Source organism: Rhagoletis pomonella, unplaced genomic scaffold (genome assembly GCF_013731165.1).
Source record: "Rhagoletis pomonella isolate Grant_MI unplaced genomic scaffold, Rhpom_1.0 Rhpom_scaffold_00014, whole genome shotgun sequence".
In the NCBI taxonomy this organism is placed as follows: domain Eukaryota; kingdom Metazoa; phylum Arthropoda; class Insecta; order Diptera; family Tephritidae; genus Rhagoletis; species Rhagoletis pomonella.
In genome coordinates, this window is record NW_023458568.1 from 12020487 (window position 1) to 12038808 (window position 18322).

The following is an 18322-nucleotide window of genomic DNA, read 5'->3' on the forward strand; positions in this document are numbered from 1 at the left end:
AGGCCAGGTGGAAGGCCAACATTTTTTGGGAGAAACGAAATCACCATTCATGTTTTCTTAAGTATTTCACTACTTATGCAGGATTTCCACTAGGCATTAAATTGTCATTAAGTTCATTTCCACATGGCATTTTTTTAATGGCATACATTTTTTGTCATTTCAATGCCTAGTGGAAATTCGGTATTACACACTAGGGGTATTCTCTGAGTCTTGCAAAGCCCTTGCACGGTGCACGGATTGCACGGTTTGCAAAGCCGTCCCATACGAAAACCGGTTTTTACCGTGCAATCCGTGCAATCTGTGCACCATGCAAGGGCTTTGCAAGACTCAGAGAATACCCCTACTGCGTTTTTCTATACCTACATACTAATTTTTCGTAGCGCTATTTTCGAATCTGGGCATTTATTTTTTTTAAATTAAAAAAAAAATGTAAATGCTGTAATCACTTTTTTTAAAGGTAGAAAAGGTAAAAAGGCAATTATCTTAAAAAAAGCAACATCAAATGTGTATATATGGAATCAGGGAAAGCTAAAAAAAGACGATTTCTATAAAATCCGTTCCCTGTTCATAAACAATCAAGTTGTTCCCCAACAAGACAACATTAAGTATTTTGGTATCCATTTGGATAAGAGATTACGTGGTGTAAACACATTGAGGCGAAAGTCACAACTATTAAACTCAAAATGCACAGATTAAACTGAATGATGAACCCGAAATCTGCGCTATCTTTTAAATACAAAATTCTATTATATAAAGCGGTGCTCCAACCGGTTTGGATGTACGGAAATGAAGTCCATAAGCGACAATTTAGTTTAGCCTTCCCGCTTCCACCGTCGTACTAACCCAGGCCAAGCATTATACTACACCAATTGTAATCTTGCACCCAACAGCTTTAATTTGAAAAGTAAACGATTTTCAAGCAGCGGCAAGGAAAATCTCAAACTTTTAGTTCTTAAGAATTGCATAATTATTGTTAGTTTCGTTAAGAAACATCCAATAAATAAACAATTGTTAATAAAAAAATGATCACAAAGGAAACGAAGTCAATTTTTTGAATTTTTTTTCGATCGTCCAGACGATGAATTGTAGCGTCTTCTAAGCACTCCTGACATTAAGCGCCTAATCATAGTAGTGTAATCTTTTCGACATACTATTAAAGCAAGCTTTTGTGCCGAGATCTGTACATTAATCTTCATAATTAAATTCGTGCTTTATCTATGCTTTGAGACAGTGACTCTATTGTTGGAAATTATTCTTAGCAATTTTAATTTCCAGCAAACGATTATAAAATTGAATACAATTGAATAAATAAATTCGTACTCAGTATGCCGTGTTCTTGTGGTCAAAAAGTTGATCGTAACAATAAGCAGAAAGTGCTGTGTGCTAAGTGCAACGACCTCTTTCAATTAAAATGTGTAAATTTTCAATTGACGATTTCGATTTTCTGCTTACAACAAATAAACATTTCTTTTGCGAAATGTGTGCGGTTAAGCGCGTACATCTGTTTGTTCTCCGCCTCCATTCGCTTTTTCTAATGCCGAAAAAACAATTGAGCATTGTGACAATTCGAGTGAGATCATAAATGATCAACAAGTAACTTTGCTTGATATCGCTAAAGACATTATAGGCCAATATCTAAATTGTCGACATGCTCCAAACTCTTTGAGACAGTAGTTACAGATAAGCTAGCCTTTGCTATTAAAGGAATAATAGACCCATGTCAGCATGGGTTTATTGGTGGACGGTCAACGGTTACGAATCTAGCTGTGTTTTCCTCAGTTTTGTGTTTCCGCGTTTAAAAGTGGGTATCAAGTTGACACAATTTTCACCGATTTTTCGAAAGCGTTTGAGACAGTCTCGCACAAATTACTTCTGTTGAAGGTCGAAAATTTGGGTTTTCATTCAACTTTTCTATCATGGCTTAAATCATATTTGTCAAACAGAACCTCATTTGTTGAAATTGAGAATACTAAATCCTATACATTTATGGCAATTTCTGGTGTGCCCAAGGCAGCATCCTTGGACCTATTCTATTTATCCTTTTTATTAATGATGTTGGTCTACGCTTTAAACATTCAAATTATTTAATCTATGCAGACGACTTGAAACTCTTCCGTAAAATCTCCTGTTTATCGGATACATTGTTGTTGCAGGAAGACTTGAACGTTCTTACTGATTGGGCTCTCCCAAATAAACTGCGTCTCAACACCAGTAAATGTTTCGGGATTTTGGAGTTATTTTCGACTCGTCCTTTACGTTCGGTAACCACGTTAATTTTATTATTCCGAAGGCTTATGCTAACTTAGCTTTTCTGCGACGCTATGCCAGTGATTTCAAGGACCCTTACACAAGAAAAATCTTATATCATTCTTTTGTGCCTTCGAAGTTGGAGTATGCTTCAGTCAGAAATCTATGATTTATTATGTTTCAACCACATACGCCAAATTCGAACCAAATCGGACCATAAATACGAAATATCTCGACCTTGGCACCACCTAGGAAGACCATTTTATGCAAACATGATTCTACTTACATAGCCAGTATATATTTTAAAAAGCAGACAAATCGGCCCGTAAATACGTTAGATATAAAACTTTTATTTTTTTTGTCGTGGTGGACCTTCCGGTGGAAACACCCATATACAACGCTTTTATAAATGGACTAGAAATTATAAAATAAAATAATGTAAACAAAAAATATTTTTTTAAAAACAAGCTTTTATTTAAAGTGCACAATCAAAGGAATAAAATGAAGTAGTGTAACAAAAGATTTTTTAGCAAGAAAATTTTGTAAAAACTGCGCTAAAATGAATAAAATAAAGTAAGTTAAGGTACCGTTAAAGTTACTAAAAGCCATTTAGTGAAAGGAGTTATTCAAACTCTAATGAAAATTACTAACAATTTGTACTAATTTACATCGTTTTTAAGAGCGCTTGTCGGCGAATTCAGCGTACATGCATAATTGGTTAGGTATGTATGTATGCAGATATTTAAATGCCGGTTTGCTATTCACGCGACAAGCTTTTTTAAAAACGAAGTAAATTAGTACAAATTGTTAGTAATTTTCATTAGAGTTTGAATAACTCCTTTCACTAAATGGCTTTTAGAAACTTTAACGAGACCTTAATTTAATTTATTTTATTCATTTTAGTGCAGTTTTGACAAAACTTTCTTGCTAAAAAATCTTTTGTTACACTACTTCATTTTATTCCTTTCAATGTACAGGTTAAATAAAAGCTTGTTTTAAAAAAATATTTTTTTTACAGTATTTTATTGTATTTGACTTTCGTCAGTTTTTGTCGATATCTCAAATGAAAAATAGAGGAAAAAACGTGGCATCATGCGGGCTTAAGCTTCAGGATTCGGTGACACATCTAACCCCTTACACCCCCTGCCTAAGGCCCTGTTGTTAAGTATTTGGCCACACAAATGGCAAATGGTTTTTATGAGAAGAATTTTTTTGGTAGAAGTACAATTCGAGAATTAAAATGTTTAGCTATTCCGAAAACATACCTTTGTCGATATGGAGCCAGCAACAGCTTTGTAACAGTGCTTACTGGTTGACAAATAATGCTTGGTGTGATAATTTCCAGTGGTTCGGTCTCTTCGATAGGTGATTTAATCTGAAATACTTTATTAATGTAGCAAAACATACATATATTAACGTATTATAATAAAAATTACTAGAAACAAATATTCGGCCAGTAGCTGAGCTTTTGAAACGTTATCTCGGGTTGGTGAAAACGTTAATGAATCATATTCTTTATAACCCCAACGCATTGACTTCAAAATGGATTCCAGCTCGCTAAAAAAAATGAATTGTTATCATCAAAACATACGATAAAACAGTAAAAAATTATTATTAGAGGCTTCCCTTCAATCAAAAAAGAAAATCTAATTTATGAGTAACTGCCAGTATTTAAAGCATTTAAATTTGAATATTAAATACTTAGGTACTTGTTCTCAAATCTGTTTGTGATTAGCAGGTATGAGAATGAATTTTAGGTGTAAAAATCGCAATGTTATCCTTATGGGAAAACCAAAATATCCTCGTTTATAACTTTTTAAATAGCCTAGCTGGCGAGATGGGGATTTCACATATACATGGAATAGAAGTTGCAGAATACGATAGCATATATAATTCAATTCTCTCTTAAGTCGACTTAGGCGGTTATTGCTTATGACCACAGCACTAGGGTTTAAGATGTACCTTCACCTTCGTCCTTATATTAAGCATTTAAATTCACCTTTATTTTGTTTTGGTCTTTACGTATATATTTTTATTTTTATATTTTCTTTTATCCTCTCTTCGTCTACATATTCATCTATCCTTCATTGCATTTATCCTTATCTAAACTTCATTTTTAAATCGCTGCTTAACACACTTCTAATTCCCTATCATATTTCTGCCCCAAACCATTTCCGTTGCATTCGCCTAAAAGTGTGTTAATTCGTACTTATTCAGAACTAGAATACATGTTTTTCGTAAAATTTTGCTATGGATCACGTAAGAAAAAAAAGCTCAAAATGCATTAGCTACACTGCTACTCACTATTTATTTTTGTCGATACAGTGTAAAAGTCAGTTCAATGTATAAAGAAACAAAACAAAAAAAAACAAAATTGCCAATGCCCTACGGCATTCCATTGAAAATTCTGTCAAAAAGCTGCAACTAACTTTAGAGTTGACTTCATTTTGACAATGAAGACACCCCGTTTCGTCGAGCGCTTTTTCCTATTTCTTAATTCTTTCCAAATAATAGATTTTTCAAGGCCTCCAAATCAGCATTCGTCTCAGTGATGACCAAAAATCTCTTCCCGCCCAACCATTTTTTGGGCTTGGAAATTGAAAATAGTCTTATTCTTCTTCTTTATTGGCGCTGTAACCGCCTAAGCGATTTTGGCCGAGTCCAAAACAGAATTTGGTTTGTCTTAACGACACCACTATTAAACACCAAAAATACGCTCACGGCCGTGGATGTCGCTATGGCTGATTCAGAATTAGCATCGGTGCTCTCTTGGAAATTTTCCCTAGAAGGAAGTGACCACTTCCCAATTTTCATTTTTAAAGGTATCACTACTGGCTTAAAAAAATTTAAACCAGGTTTTGTGGATGGTAAAGCAAACTGGGAACTTTTTGCAAATAAAACCGAAGAAATAAATAGTAAGTTTATTGAATCGGTTAATATTAACCAAAAAGCCGCGAATGTAAAGAAAATTATTAGGACGTCGGCAAACGAATCGATGTCAGTCAAAAACAGATAAGTAATCACAATAGACCCGCTTGGTTGAAAAACGCTACGTGGAATACGTACAAACAAAAACGCAGCCAAGTTATCTTAATTAATTACAAAAGATTATGTGCACAATTACACCGGTCATGCAAACAAGCAAAGAAAAATACTTGGGAAAAGTTTGTAAATTCGCTTAACACGTCAGTGGACACAAGAACTTTATGGAGAAAAATAAGAAATACCAAATCCAAACAGAACACAAATTTCCCACCGATATTCACGAACGACAAATGTATAACACACCCGCAGACGATAGCCGACTAATTTGCAAGATTTTGGAGCTCCCTTGGTTCGGATCAATCTTCGACCAACAAATAATAAAAGAAAAACAAAATCTAAAAGTTGAGGCACTTACTAAAGAAAACATAAGCCTAACCTAGCACTTTAGAGAGATAGCATTAAAAGACCTTATTGAAGCAAGAAAAAGTTCAAAAGGCACAAGTCCAGGAATAGACAAAATAAGCTAAGCTTAAGCTCCGACTATGCCGACTGTATAGCAAATCCTCTATCCGCACTATTGGAGGTTTGCAATTTTATCACTAGTCCCTAAACCTTACAAGTCCAAACACAGTGGAGAGTGTCGTCCCATTTCACTCATCTCGGTATTAGCGAAAGTTTTTGATAAAATCATAGCCCGGAAAATACGCGAAAATTTTAATGCTTTTCTCCCTCCAGAGCAACACGCCTTCTTACCACAGCACGGGGTTCACACCCTTTGTCATACTTTGGAAACAGTGCTCAAAAGTAATATAAAAAGAAATTACCACAGTGTCGTACTCTCAGAAGACATAGAAAGGGCTTTCTATAGGGTCACAGCCACAGTGACTATAGAAGAGCTGGCAAGTTAGGGGTTACCAAGCCAAGTTCTATAAACAGTCTACTCGTTCATATCACACAGGAGGTTATCAGTTCCCGTTGATGGCCTTATTTCAAAATACCTAAATCTTGATAATGATTTACCAAAGGCTCTCCCCTATCAGCTGTGTTATTCACAGCATACTCCTGCTCACTAATCAAGCAGACAAAAAAAAAACACAGACGGTATTGACTATATAGAGATATACGCAGACAACATTTTTGCGCTCTCCTCTGGTTCTTCAGAGCAAATAAACAATAGTCTAAGTGACCTCAATAATAAAATACAGCAATGGGATAAAAATACAGGAGCGGTAATACCACTAACCAAAGCAGAAGCTTAACATATTTGTAGAAAACACAAGTGTTGTCTCTCAGGAATAAATATATTGCTTTAAAAACCAAATTGACAATCCTGGGAGTCACGTTCTCAAGAAATGCGTCGTGGAACGAACACATTAACGCCATTTGCGATAAACTCAAAAGTCAACAATCTCCTAAAAATCTTTTGCACCAGAGTGAAAGGACCACACATAGACACAGCAATTTCCATCTGCAGAGCTATCACTGGGGGCATAATTCAACATGGGCTGACTATATACGGATAGACATCCGAAAAAAACAAAGAAAAAAACGCTGCCTTGAGCAGATGCTTCCGGACAGCGTCAGGACTACTCCCCGCTACACCCAACGGTTTTTACCCTCCATTCCCGCCCATCCGCACAAGGGGGGCAGTCCGCATGACGTACGGAACCCGTGTTTTCAATTTTCGCCCGAGTCACGATAGGCAGGAGTTTGTTATGTGTCGAGATCTAAAACTGTTCAGCTACAGAACTAAATTCATCAGCTGTTTTATGTCTTTATGTTCAAACGTGTTGGAATGAGAGTTAAACTCCTGGCATAAGCAAAGGAGTGGGTCGTGCATTCAAAATTAGTTTTACGAGCTTTCAGAAATTGGGGACAAAAGTCTCTTGATACCCGGGAGGGAATATTAAGGCTAACTTCGCCCAGAAGAAGCGGACGTGAAATTGAACCTGTCAGTAATTCAACTATAAAAATTGTACCAAGCATTTGCCTGCGACTGGCAAGTGTAGGAAGATTAATAAGTTTTAATCAGCTCGTATAAGGCGGGAGGTTATATTGAGAATCCCAACGGAAATTTCTTTAAGCAAAAAGTAGGAATTGTTTTTGAATTGATTTTATCTTGTCTGAGAAAATTTAATACCTAGGATTCCAAACCACCGAACCAGAATCTGTCTAACTAATCTTGTAAAGAGGGTTTTAGTGATATAAGGGTCACAAAATTCTTTTGACCATCGTTTCACAAATGCAAGTACACCTTTAGCCTTGTTGACTGCCTCATTAATGAGAAGATTAAAATTAAGCTAAGGATCCGTTGTGATACCAAGGACCACAAAATTGTATACCTGTTCCAGGTTATGGTTACATATTCGCTCTTCGCGCGAAATACATTACTTTACATTTCTTAAGATTTAAAGACATAAGATTTACTTTACACCAGTAAGCCATGCTGTTTAAGTCTGATTGTAGCAAAGACCTTTCTTTAATTGAAACGAACGATTTATAAAGCTTTACATCATCTGCATACATTGAAATCTTGGAAAATCGTATATCTGTAGAAATTTTTTTTTTTAGATTGCCGCTTACACATATGTTAGTGTTTGGCCGAGCTTCTTCTCAGACTTGGGGCGTGCGCCTTGATGTTGTCACACAAAGCGGAGGGACCTACCGTTTTACGCCGACTCCGAACGGCGACTGTATTTTTATGAGAAGCTGTTTTTCATGGTAGAAATACACTCGAAGCTTTGCCATTGCCTGCCGAGGGACGACCGCTGTTAAGAAAAAACCTTTTTCTATATTTTTGGCGATGCTGCTTTGACCAGGGTTTGAACCCATGTGCTGATGAGTGAAAGCGCGCACTGCTTACCACTACACCACAGCGGCCGACATATCTGTAGAAATATCGTTTATAAAAAGCAAGAACAGAACCGGGCCTAGGTGGCTAACTTGGGGGACTCCTGAAGTAACATCAATGACGTCAGAGATGGTATTTCTAAACATTACCCTTTGTGATCTATCATAGAGGTATGAAGAGATCCGAGAGAGAGAGAACGTAGAAAATTAGGTGGAAGACGAAGAAGATCAAGTTTATAGATGAGCAACGAGTGGCACACTTTGTCAAATGCTTTACTGAAGTCAGTATATATAACATCAACAGTTTTGCTTTCCCTAAATGCTTATATAGGAGCTATAGGATGTTAATTCAAGTAAATTTGTAGAAGTTGATTTGCCCTTGCAAAATCCATGTTGACTATATGAAAGGGTGGGGGTGAAATAACACAAACGATAATAACGCAAAATTTGCTTTATTTCACTTTTAAATGGGAAATAACACCAAAATCTGAGTTTTGCTTTATTTCCAACAAAGGTTGGAAATAAAAAAAATTGTGCCTTATTTCCCATTGCTTATTTGTACTATTTGTAAAAAAACAGTTTACTGACAGAAGGAAAAAGAACTTTGTTTATTCCAAAAATACAATTAAACCAAGGCACATTGAACAGGTAATATCAGTATAGCAGCTGATTTGATTTTTTCAAACTATTTGTTCTTCAAAATATAAAATATTTTACATTTCTTCCCATAAAAATTCTAAATTGTTAAAATCTATTTGCATGTGAATCATTTTCCATACAAAACCAGGGATTAAATAGCAGCTTTTGGAAAGCTCGCCCAACTCAGCAGCACAACCGCTGATTACTGGGCCTGGCTCAGGATGGATCAATGCTTCGAGAAGCGAATTTACTAAGAAAGAAAGTTGCAACAATTTTCATTTTTTCAATTTAAATTTTTTACCTTTTTCGTATTTCGCATGGCACGCTTTGATGCAGAAGAAAAACATCAAGGCGAATTAATATAAGGTGATAGCAGGAGTACAAAAACAAAAATTTACATGTATTTTGTTTTTGCTTTGGCGGCATAAACTGTCAAAATCTGTAAGAGTGTGTGTAGAAATTCAAACAAAATTTTTCAATTTGATATCAGAAGCCGTGCGGCGAAACACATACACAAAATCAGCTGAGCTAGTAACACCACCTTATATAAATTCGCCTTGAAAAAAATCAGAACAGTTTTTGGCACCTTCGATACCAGAAGCAACAACAAAATACAGGCAAATGTTGTTTTTGCTCAAATGCTCTAAACCTGTTTGATAGGGTGACAGGTAATAAGATCAACGGAAATAAGGTCAATTGACATTATTACCTTTTTAAAAACGAAATAAAATCCATTGACATTATTTCTCTTTCAAACATTAAATTTGCTTAGCTTCGCGGCGACCCGCGTTAGCGCGCCACACTGTGCGCGCCGGTCGCGAGGGGTGCGCGCGGTACGCGGGGCGCGAGCGCGAGCGCGTCACGCTACGCCGCGGCCCCCCTTCCCCGTCTCCCGCCGTGCTGTAACGCAGGTAGATTTATTTTTTGTATACGTTGAAATAAAATTTTTCTATATTTTAAACATCGAGGGCTTATATTCAATAATACCCTCTATATAAAAATCCACCTAAGCTTTAACTGTCATCAGCGATATTAATGTTACCTTATATAACCACAGGTAATAAGTCCCAGATGGTTTCTAAAATCACAAATTAGTTTTTGTGCAAATTGCAGATAGAGGGTATTAATTAATTCAAGCCCTCGATATTTAACCTTTTTATATTTGTAAGTTATTGGAAGCAGGGATGCCAACTTGGCTCAAACCGTGCCATTTGTCCCTATTTTACTTCAAATGGCACTTAATTTTCAATTTGGCACAAAGTGCCAAGATGGCACTTTTGTAAAAAAAAATAACATTTCAATACATTTTTGTGAAATCCTTTGCGTGTACTTCTTTTTCTCAACTAAAAGTTTCTAATTTATAAAGGCTATTCAACAGGTTTATCTCATTTTATCATTGCACTTTTGTTTGGAAAATGTAGCTTTATTTTATTGCTAAATGTGAATGATTAAAAGGAATGACACCTTTTTTGGCACTTTTATTCTATTTGAACATTTTGGCACTTTTTTATCCTCAATATGGCACCTTATAACTAAGGATAGTTGGCAGCCCTGATTGGAAGATTTCTGCTGTGTTTTGGGGCAACAACTTGTCTGCAGTAAAAAAGCATATAATTTGTGTTTCAAAAGTGTGTGAAAACCAATCAATTAACTTATATGATCTCGGTTCCGATATTAAATAATCAATAATTGTTTATACCCGCATTTTCGCACATTGGCTCGTTGAATGTGCCATCTAATAAATAGTGTCGTCATTCTCCTTAGCTGCTTTTAAATGATGTCGTCACTAATTTCTGGCGGAAACATGAATACAGTGTAAGAAAATTCTTTTTCTATAATTGTTTCCTTATAGAAAGGTTGGTTTCTCTTCCACCTTAGACATTCCGAATTCGTTCAAAATATGGTAATTTTAAACAAAGAATTCTTTCAGCGTTCCTCCGATGTTTTTGGACATGGACTGTTTCTTCAATTTAATAGTGTTCGCTTTATTTTTGGGGAAACAATTCTTTAAATATTTCTCGTATTCCAGCTGTGCGCAGGCGTTTAGTTTTTCGATTCGTGTTTTTACATATTCGTAATTTAAATTTTTTTAATAATTTTTTAATTGGTGGTAGTTCATGATTGTGTGTGGATTAATATCACAACACTGAGGATTAGGCAATAACCTTTTTCATCTATTAAAAAGCAACACTTACGGGGCAATGTTTAATGTATGAACAACATTTTTTTCTATGAATCGACATACTTTAAGCATTGTTGACGCTATTTCCACTTGAATGAGGAAATAGCGTCAATGACTTTATTTCCAAATTTTTGTTATGTTATTTCCATTGACCTTATTACCTGTCACCGTTTGATAGGCCTTGAATTAAACAAAAAATGTGATATAATTCATATGAAGAAAGTAATATTCACAAAATATTTTTACTTATGAAAAGCCTAACAAAATATAGGAAAAGCATCGTCTTTAAAAACTGCTCCGCATATTGGACATAGTGCTTTTGTATAAATTTTTTTTTGCATGCTTTTTAATATGTTAAAAACATTGCTGGAAAACCTTAAAATGTTTGCATGGAACCATGTCGCAATAAACAGATGATGTAATAAAACGGCTTTCTGGCTTTATTTTCTGACATTCGGCTGCCTTATAGTCACATTTTATAGGCAAATTTTCAAATAAAGCAGTAGCACCTGGTAAATTCCACTATGGGTGGGATGCATGCAATAACACCATACACAATAATTCCCATTACTTGGACATTAATAAAAATTAGTTTCAGAAGTGAACTAGTGTTATTTTATCATTTTCCTTTTTCTAAATGGTTATAATGCCACCAGTACATAATTGCGAAAGGTGGGGCGGGGCCAAGTGGTGCCAACGGTCGACCCACAGACAATGCTTTGGAAGTACGTGAAAAATATATGAATTATTTTATGACCCCACACGGGGAAGTTCCTTGGCAGTACGATAGGACAATTCTTCATTAAACATTTAAATTAAATTCTTTATTTCAAATATATTTATCTGTATTCGCTCATTGCACGGTTAGAAATTTCAGGCACAATTTCAAACTTTTTAAGTTTTTAATTCAAACTGTTCGCTCCCTTTGGGTAAAGTATTAAAATGTACTAAACGGTTTTAAAAACTTTGTTTTACTATCTACATGCCAACTAATTGTTTAAAATTGAACTTGAAATTTCTAACAAATTATTTATATCGTACTATCAATAATTTCTATTATAAAAACACTTGAGTTTACATGCAAGTACATTAGGCTGGTCCAAAACAAGTAAAGTCAGAATTTTAATGCACTCAGCCCCTAGGATTGTTCTATATCGAAAAAAGTATACCCCAATTTTTTATTTTGAAATCAAAAAATATTTAGACGTCGCTCAAAGTTTTCCATGTATTTTATATGAAAAAAGCAACTCCGTAGAAATGGTATAGAATTCCCGAAAAACAATATTTTTCGGTCGGAAAACTCTGGTTCTCTTCAGAAGACTTTCAATACTAATACCCAATTGTTTACTTTACAATTTTTTAATACCTGCGATTTTTTATTGGGCCAACCATTGCATTTTTCTGGGATTTTGGCAACCTATAAATTATAGATACTATGGAAAAATGGTTAAATAAACAATTGGATATTATTATTGAAAGTCTTCTGAAGAAAACCAGAGTTTTCCAATCGAAAAATATTGATTTTCAGGATTTCTATACCATTTCTACGAAAAGTTTATAAAATACATGGAAAACTTTGAGCGATCTCTAAATATTGTTTGATTTCAAAATAAAAAAATGGGGGTATACTTTTTTCGACATAGAACAATCCTAGGGGCTGAGTGCATTAAAAGCATTTTTGGATCCCCCGAATGTACAGCCTACTACAAAAGATCGCACCTCAACATTTTTACCAATTTTGGCTATATTTTTTTTTTCTTGAATGTTTATTATCTTTTTTGTAAAAGTATAGCCCATATCTATGTATATATGTATAATTAGTATGCACATTTGGGAATTTGTCTTTTACATTAAAACTTACATACATTTATGTTTTCAAAGCTGTAATAAATAAAAACTGAAATACAATAGAAATGAACGCATTTTATTTAAACGGTTTAGTATTTTGTTTAATTCACATTTATTTTTTTGCTGTTGGAAAGGTGTGTACATATTTTGCATTTGACATTTCATATACATACATACAGTCATGTGTAAAACAATAGCTTCCGAGCAGTTTTTGTATTTTTCTTTTGTTTGTTTCATGTTTATTATTTTTTTTTTTTTGAATACAGCTAGTTATCTAACAAAAACCATAAGTCCAAATTTCAAACTTTGTAGAAAAATTATAAAAATTCAACCAATTTTTGCAACAAAAACTAAACTTTGTATTAGGAACTTTTAGAAAAATTCTAATTATGCAGTTTTATAGGCCATTAAAATCTAGTTTAATAAAGTGCAAGTTTCAAGTGTCTAGATCTCGCGTTGAGTTTAGGTAATTTGTTTGCCGGTGGTATTATTTTCCGCCATACGAACAAAATTGTTGAACATACTGCGGAAGAAAATGCCTGATACCCTCAGCAAAAAAGATTATAAAAAATCAACGCGAATTATTCGTCACTTCAAATCTGCACTTTATTGAGCATTTAATGGGGTATAGAACTGCATACTTAGAATTTTTCTAGAAATTCTTAATAAAAAGTTTGTTTTTGTTGTAAACATTTGTTGAATTTTTCTAATTTTTCCACAAAGTTTAAAATTAGGACTTATGGTTTTTGTTAGATAATTAGCTGTATTTTTATAAAAAATAATAAGCATGAAACAAATAAAAGAAAAATAGTAGAAACTGGTCAAAATGTCGTGTACCTATTATTTTTCTCACAATTTACTCAACAAAACTCGCAAATATCAAAAATGGAGTTATCAGTTGTATACATATGTATGTATGTACCTAGCAGCACACATACTTATGTACATATACACACACATATCGTGATCAGTACCATTACACAAGTTCAAGTACTTTGGTACGTACAAATAATGCTTTGCTTCTTATAAAATAAGTAACGTCAGTACTAAAATACTCCCACTTCGGATTATAAAGGTATAACTACGGTGATTACAATTACTTTTGAAATACTGCATATTATATCACAAAATTTGTCGTTTGCGTTATTAAAAATAATTGCAAGTCATCTTTTTGTAGTTTAAGTAAAAGTTGTAAGTACCAATACATCAGTATGGCTGTATTCTTAAACGCATCAATGCAAAACATCCGTCTTTTTTTATTTCCACACCAAATTGCAAAACTTTATTTAAAATTGGTTGTTGTTTTTGTTGTTGTAGCGGCTACAACAACGCTGCCCAGGACGGTTGGTATCTCAGTCGTTGTCGTCAAGTTCCACTAACGGCAGCCCTAGGAAGTGTGCAGCTTCTGTAGGGTTGGTCCACAGGGACAAGGCCGTAAGGGTTGTCGGGTTTTCCGGGCATGTGAAGAGATGTTTCGGGTCATGTGGGGTCTCTCCGCATGCCGGACACTCATTTGGTACATCCTCATTCAGTCTACTCAGCTAGGAGTTTAACCTACTGCAGTAGCCGGAGCGAAGTTGTGCTAGTGTCGTTCATGTCTCCCGAGGCAGATGAAGCTCCGTCTCGTCTGTGTCCGGGGCGGTATGCCTAGAACGGCATTCACAGGTCTAGAGTCTACATAACTCGAGACTGACTCCCTGTGAATGCCGTTCAGGGCCAGTCGGTAAGCTGACGGGTCCAAAGGTTGCTTGATGAACCTCTGGACTTCGTCCGTCAGTTCATATAGATGCCTCCTGACGTGCCTAGGCGAGGACTCCTCTGCAAGCAGCTGACTGTTTGGGTGGCTACTTCTGTGGCTCCCGATCAGGAACTGCTTGCAGAGCATTATGTTGTGCTCCTTTACGGGGAGCATTTGCGCCTTGCCGTGGAGATGGTGTTCGGGCGACATCAGGAGGCATCCTGTCGCTGTCCTGAGTGCGGTGTTCTGTACAGTCTGTAGCTTCGTCCACTGCGTACTACTAGTCCCCGGCGACCACACTGGCGCTGCGTAGTTCAAAACCGGCCGGCCTATTTCCTTGTATGTTGCCCGCAACGTTTCTTTGTCTTTGCCCCAAGTACTGCCGGCTAGCGACTTGAGGACCTTGTTGCGGCTCTGTACTTTATTGACAATAGCGGTTGCGTGCGCAGAGAAGGAGAGCAGGCTGTCAACTGTTACTCCGAGTATTTTGGGGTTATTCAAAGTCGGAATTGGTGTGTCATCGACATGAATTCCCAGCGGTAGCCTGACCTCCTTCGTCCAGGTTGTGGACAGGGTCGCACAGGATTTCGTAGGGGAGAGGGATAGACACTTTGCAGTGAAGAAGCGAGAAAGTTCGGAGAGATACCCGTTTACTTTCGAACACAGGTCATCAATTCCATTCCCAGTCGCCATGATCGAGCAATCGTCGGCGTAAGACAATCGAGACTCCCTCTGGTGGTTGAGGGAGCTTTGAAATGTAAAAGTTAAACAGTAGCGGGGAAAGGACACCACCCTGTGGAACCCCCTGTTTTATTTTCCTGAATTTACTCGTTTTGTCTCTAAACATTACCGACTAGTGTCGACCACTCAGATAATTTGCCGACCACCGTTTGAGCCTCTGTGGGGGAGAGGAGGCCTCTTATATCTTCTAATAGCGTGGAATGGCAGCCGGTGTCAAACGCCTTTGACAAGTCCAACGCTACTAGAATCGTTCCCTCACATGGACGATTTCGGTTAAGGCCACGAGTTATCTGAGTGTTTATGGCGTTAAGTGCTGTTGTTGTACTGTGCACTTTACGGAAACCATGCTGATGCTTCGCTGGGGTCAAGTTGTTTGTGAAATACGGGAGTAGCAAGGCCTCGAGTGTCTTCGCTACCGGGGAAAGGAGTGTTATCGGACGATAAGAATCTCCTTTGTTGGCAGGTTTCCCCGGTTTGAGCAGTGGGACCACTCTCCTCACCTTCCAGATGTCTGGGATGACGAGAGTGGCCATAGACAAATTGAGGACCTCCGTTAGGTACTCTACCCACACAGGACCCTAATTTTTCAGCATCAGCATGCATATTCCGTCGGGACCCATGGCTTTGGAGGCTTTCGCCTTCCGGATGGCCACCTGAACTTCACCGCAAGTGAAAGCAAGGGGGGCACAGGTTGTTGGCAGTTTGTGCAGCCTTCTGGTCACTCGACGCTTGGCTTTGTCCACCTGAGGATGCAGTATGAACCGCCGGCTAAAATAGCTCGCGCGTCGCTTCGGGTCCGACGAAGCATGGTCGCCGAAGGAAATTTCGACTCTGTCGTCGTGCCTCGTCGGATTGGACAGCGACCTCACGGTTGAACAAAAGCTTGCTCACACCAGAGGTGAAGCTAAAAGTCTTCAGATGCTCCTCCCACTTCTTCCGCTTATGTACGTTTACTAGTTGCCGAATCTCCGCGTTGAGATCCCTGATACGGGGATCTCCGGGATCGGCCTGACGAAGGCTATCACGCTCATCGGCTAGAACAGCCGCTTCGGCAGGGAAGTTTAGACGTGGGTCCGTTATACATCCTGCCGGTATGAAGCGAGCTGCGGAACTTACGTTCACCGAGATGGACGTCGGTTGATGTGGGAAGCGCTGTGAAGGTGTTTTCGGTAAACTCCGCGTAACCTTTCCAATCAGCTTTAGAAAAGTTGATATAGGTGCGGTGTTTGGCGAGGCAAAGTCGGCTGGTTTATCTATCGAGATGACTATGGGTAGGTGGTCTGATGCTAAAGTCAGCATAGGTCGCCATGTTATGCTGTTTATCAGACCAGCGCTGACTATGGTGATGTCTGGCGAGCTACTGCAGTTACCCATAATCCTGGTGGGTACGTCGTCGTTCATTGTGCAGAATGTCGAATCGTCTATCTGCTCAACCAAGTCTGTTCCCCTACGATCGTTTGACAGGCTTGAGTGCCAAAGATCGTGGTGCACATTAAAGTCACCTACTACCATACGGTTTTCACCTCTGAGGAGCGCACCTGTATCAGGGTGATATGTATATGTTAAATATTTCGAGCTCAACATCGCCTGACCGGATAGCAATGTCCTGTCATTCTAGGGTGGTATCCCTGCGGTCGATGTCTGCTTCGATAAGACGATACTGCACGGTGTGGTGCGTGATGAACGCTAAGCCACCACCATTATCTCGCTCGCGATCTCGACTTCCGTCTCTTGGACCGCAGCTATCAATATACCAAGCCGACACATGAAGACGGTTATCTCCTCAATCTTGCTCCGTATCCCGTTGCAGTAAAATTGAAGGAGCTTCATGTGGTTCGGGAGACGTGTCGTGATGTGGGGTGTAAGGGATGTGTGTGTTCTTACCGCCGTTGGCTGTGTGCACTGCTGCGATGGTTACCGTGCAGATTGTAGGGGGAACCAGGAGTTGTCGGCGGCGGCGTGTGGGTAGTGGTGCGGTTGTGTGTGTTATGTGGTCTGTCGTGGCTGTGGTATGGTCTGTGGTGTTATTATGTGGTTGTGCTGTGGTGACTGTGTGAGGCTGCTCAGGTGGACCGAGGTTAGCCGTGGAGGCTGCTCTGTTTGAGCAACAGGGGGCCACGTACGACGTGGTCCACTGTCGATGTGTCCGTAGTCCTGAGCAGACTCTAAGGTGACTCCACCCCTCGCAGGCATTACACTTGACTGAGGTGGAGTTGTGGTGTAGACGTCTCTAGCATACACAGCAGGTGTCGATTTCTGGCCCTTGGGTTTGACTCGATGCCAGCCCTGAGTAGAAGAATACGTAGTGAATGTAGCCCTATGGACGAGCAACTTCTGAGATACTTCGCCGACCTAAACGGGGTTAGATCGCCGAAACAGCAGCCCTTGGTCGGGTAAAACCCGAGTCATTCCGGTACGTAAAACCGGCTGTCGTGGGAATGATTAAAATTGGTATTTCTGCATGGTTCCGCTTATTGAACTTTACTTTTACAATGATTTAGAAATGCAAGATAATGATGCTTTGAATTAATTTGTTTAAGAAGACAGCCGTAATGATGTACTTTTACTTGCACACAATATTGAAACGAAATATTTTTAAAAACACAAACGACAAAAAAAAGAAATATAAGGACCGTAAATATACTTTCAAAATCCGAAGTGCGAGTGTTTTATTTCCTACACCTTGCACATATTTTGGAAGTACATATGTTTGTCTGCAAATACATATGTACATATAAATATGCATTACTTGAAAAAATAATATTATCAAAATGAAATTACGAGTATAAGTTCAGTAGTGAATGGAAAAATAAAAAATATCGAAAGAAAGTTGAATTAATAAGAAATTATATACATGCATGTGTAGCTACAACATTACAAAAATTGTATTTCTGCTTCTGTTTCCTTCTCTTGGAATCTCAGTATAAGTTTATATACTTCCGCCTTAAATTCGACAGCTAATGTAGGGAACTTCGTGTGCCACTCGCGTCCATTTGCTGTAACGAAACTGCTGTCATCCCAAATATCCGACTTGGAAGCTTCCTCCATGGTCCCCAAAGCGCGTTCTACTACTTTAATATACGACGAATCGT

The 18322-nt window shown here is 37.9% G+C and overlaps 1 protein-coding gene across 6 annotated transcripts in view; it reads right to left on the reverse strand.

Moving 5' to 3' along the window:
- Nucleotides 1-18322, reverse strand: part of LOC118749232 (RINT1-like protein) — a 148021-nt gene that overhangs the window by 112546 nt on the left and 17153 nt on the right. For 5 of the 6 annotated variants that reach the window (XM_036484026.1, XM_036484022.1, XM_036484020.1 and 2 more), the window contains exons 4-5: nucleotides 3684-3804; nucleotides 3513-3622 (exon numbers count right to left, since the gene is read on the reverse strand). The exons of the other annotated variant lie outside the window; for it this stretch is intronic. In XM_036484026.1, coding sequence (XP_036339919.1) covers nucleotides 3513-3622; nucleotides 3684-3804 — 231 coding nt within the window. The remainder of the gene's footprint in view (nucleotides 1-3512; nucleotides 3623-3683; nucleotides 3805-18322) is intronic. 6 annotated transcript variants of the gene reach the window in all.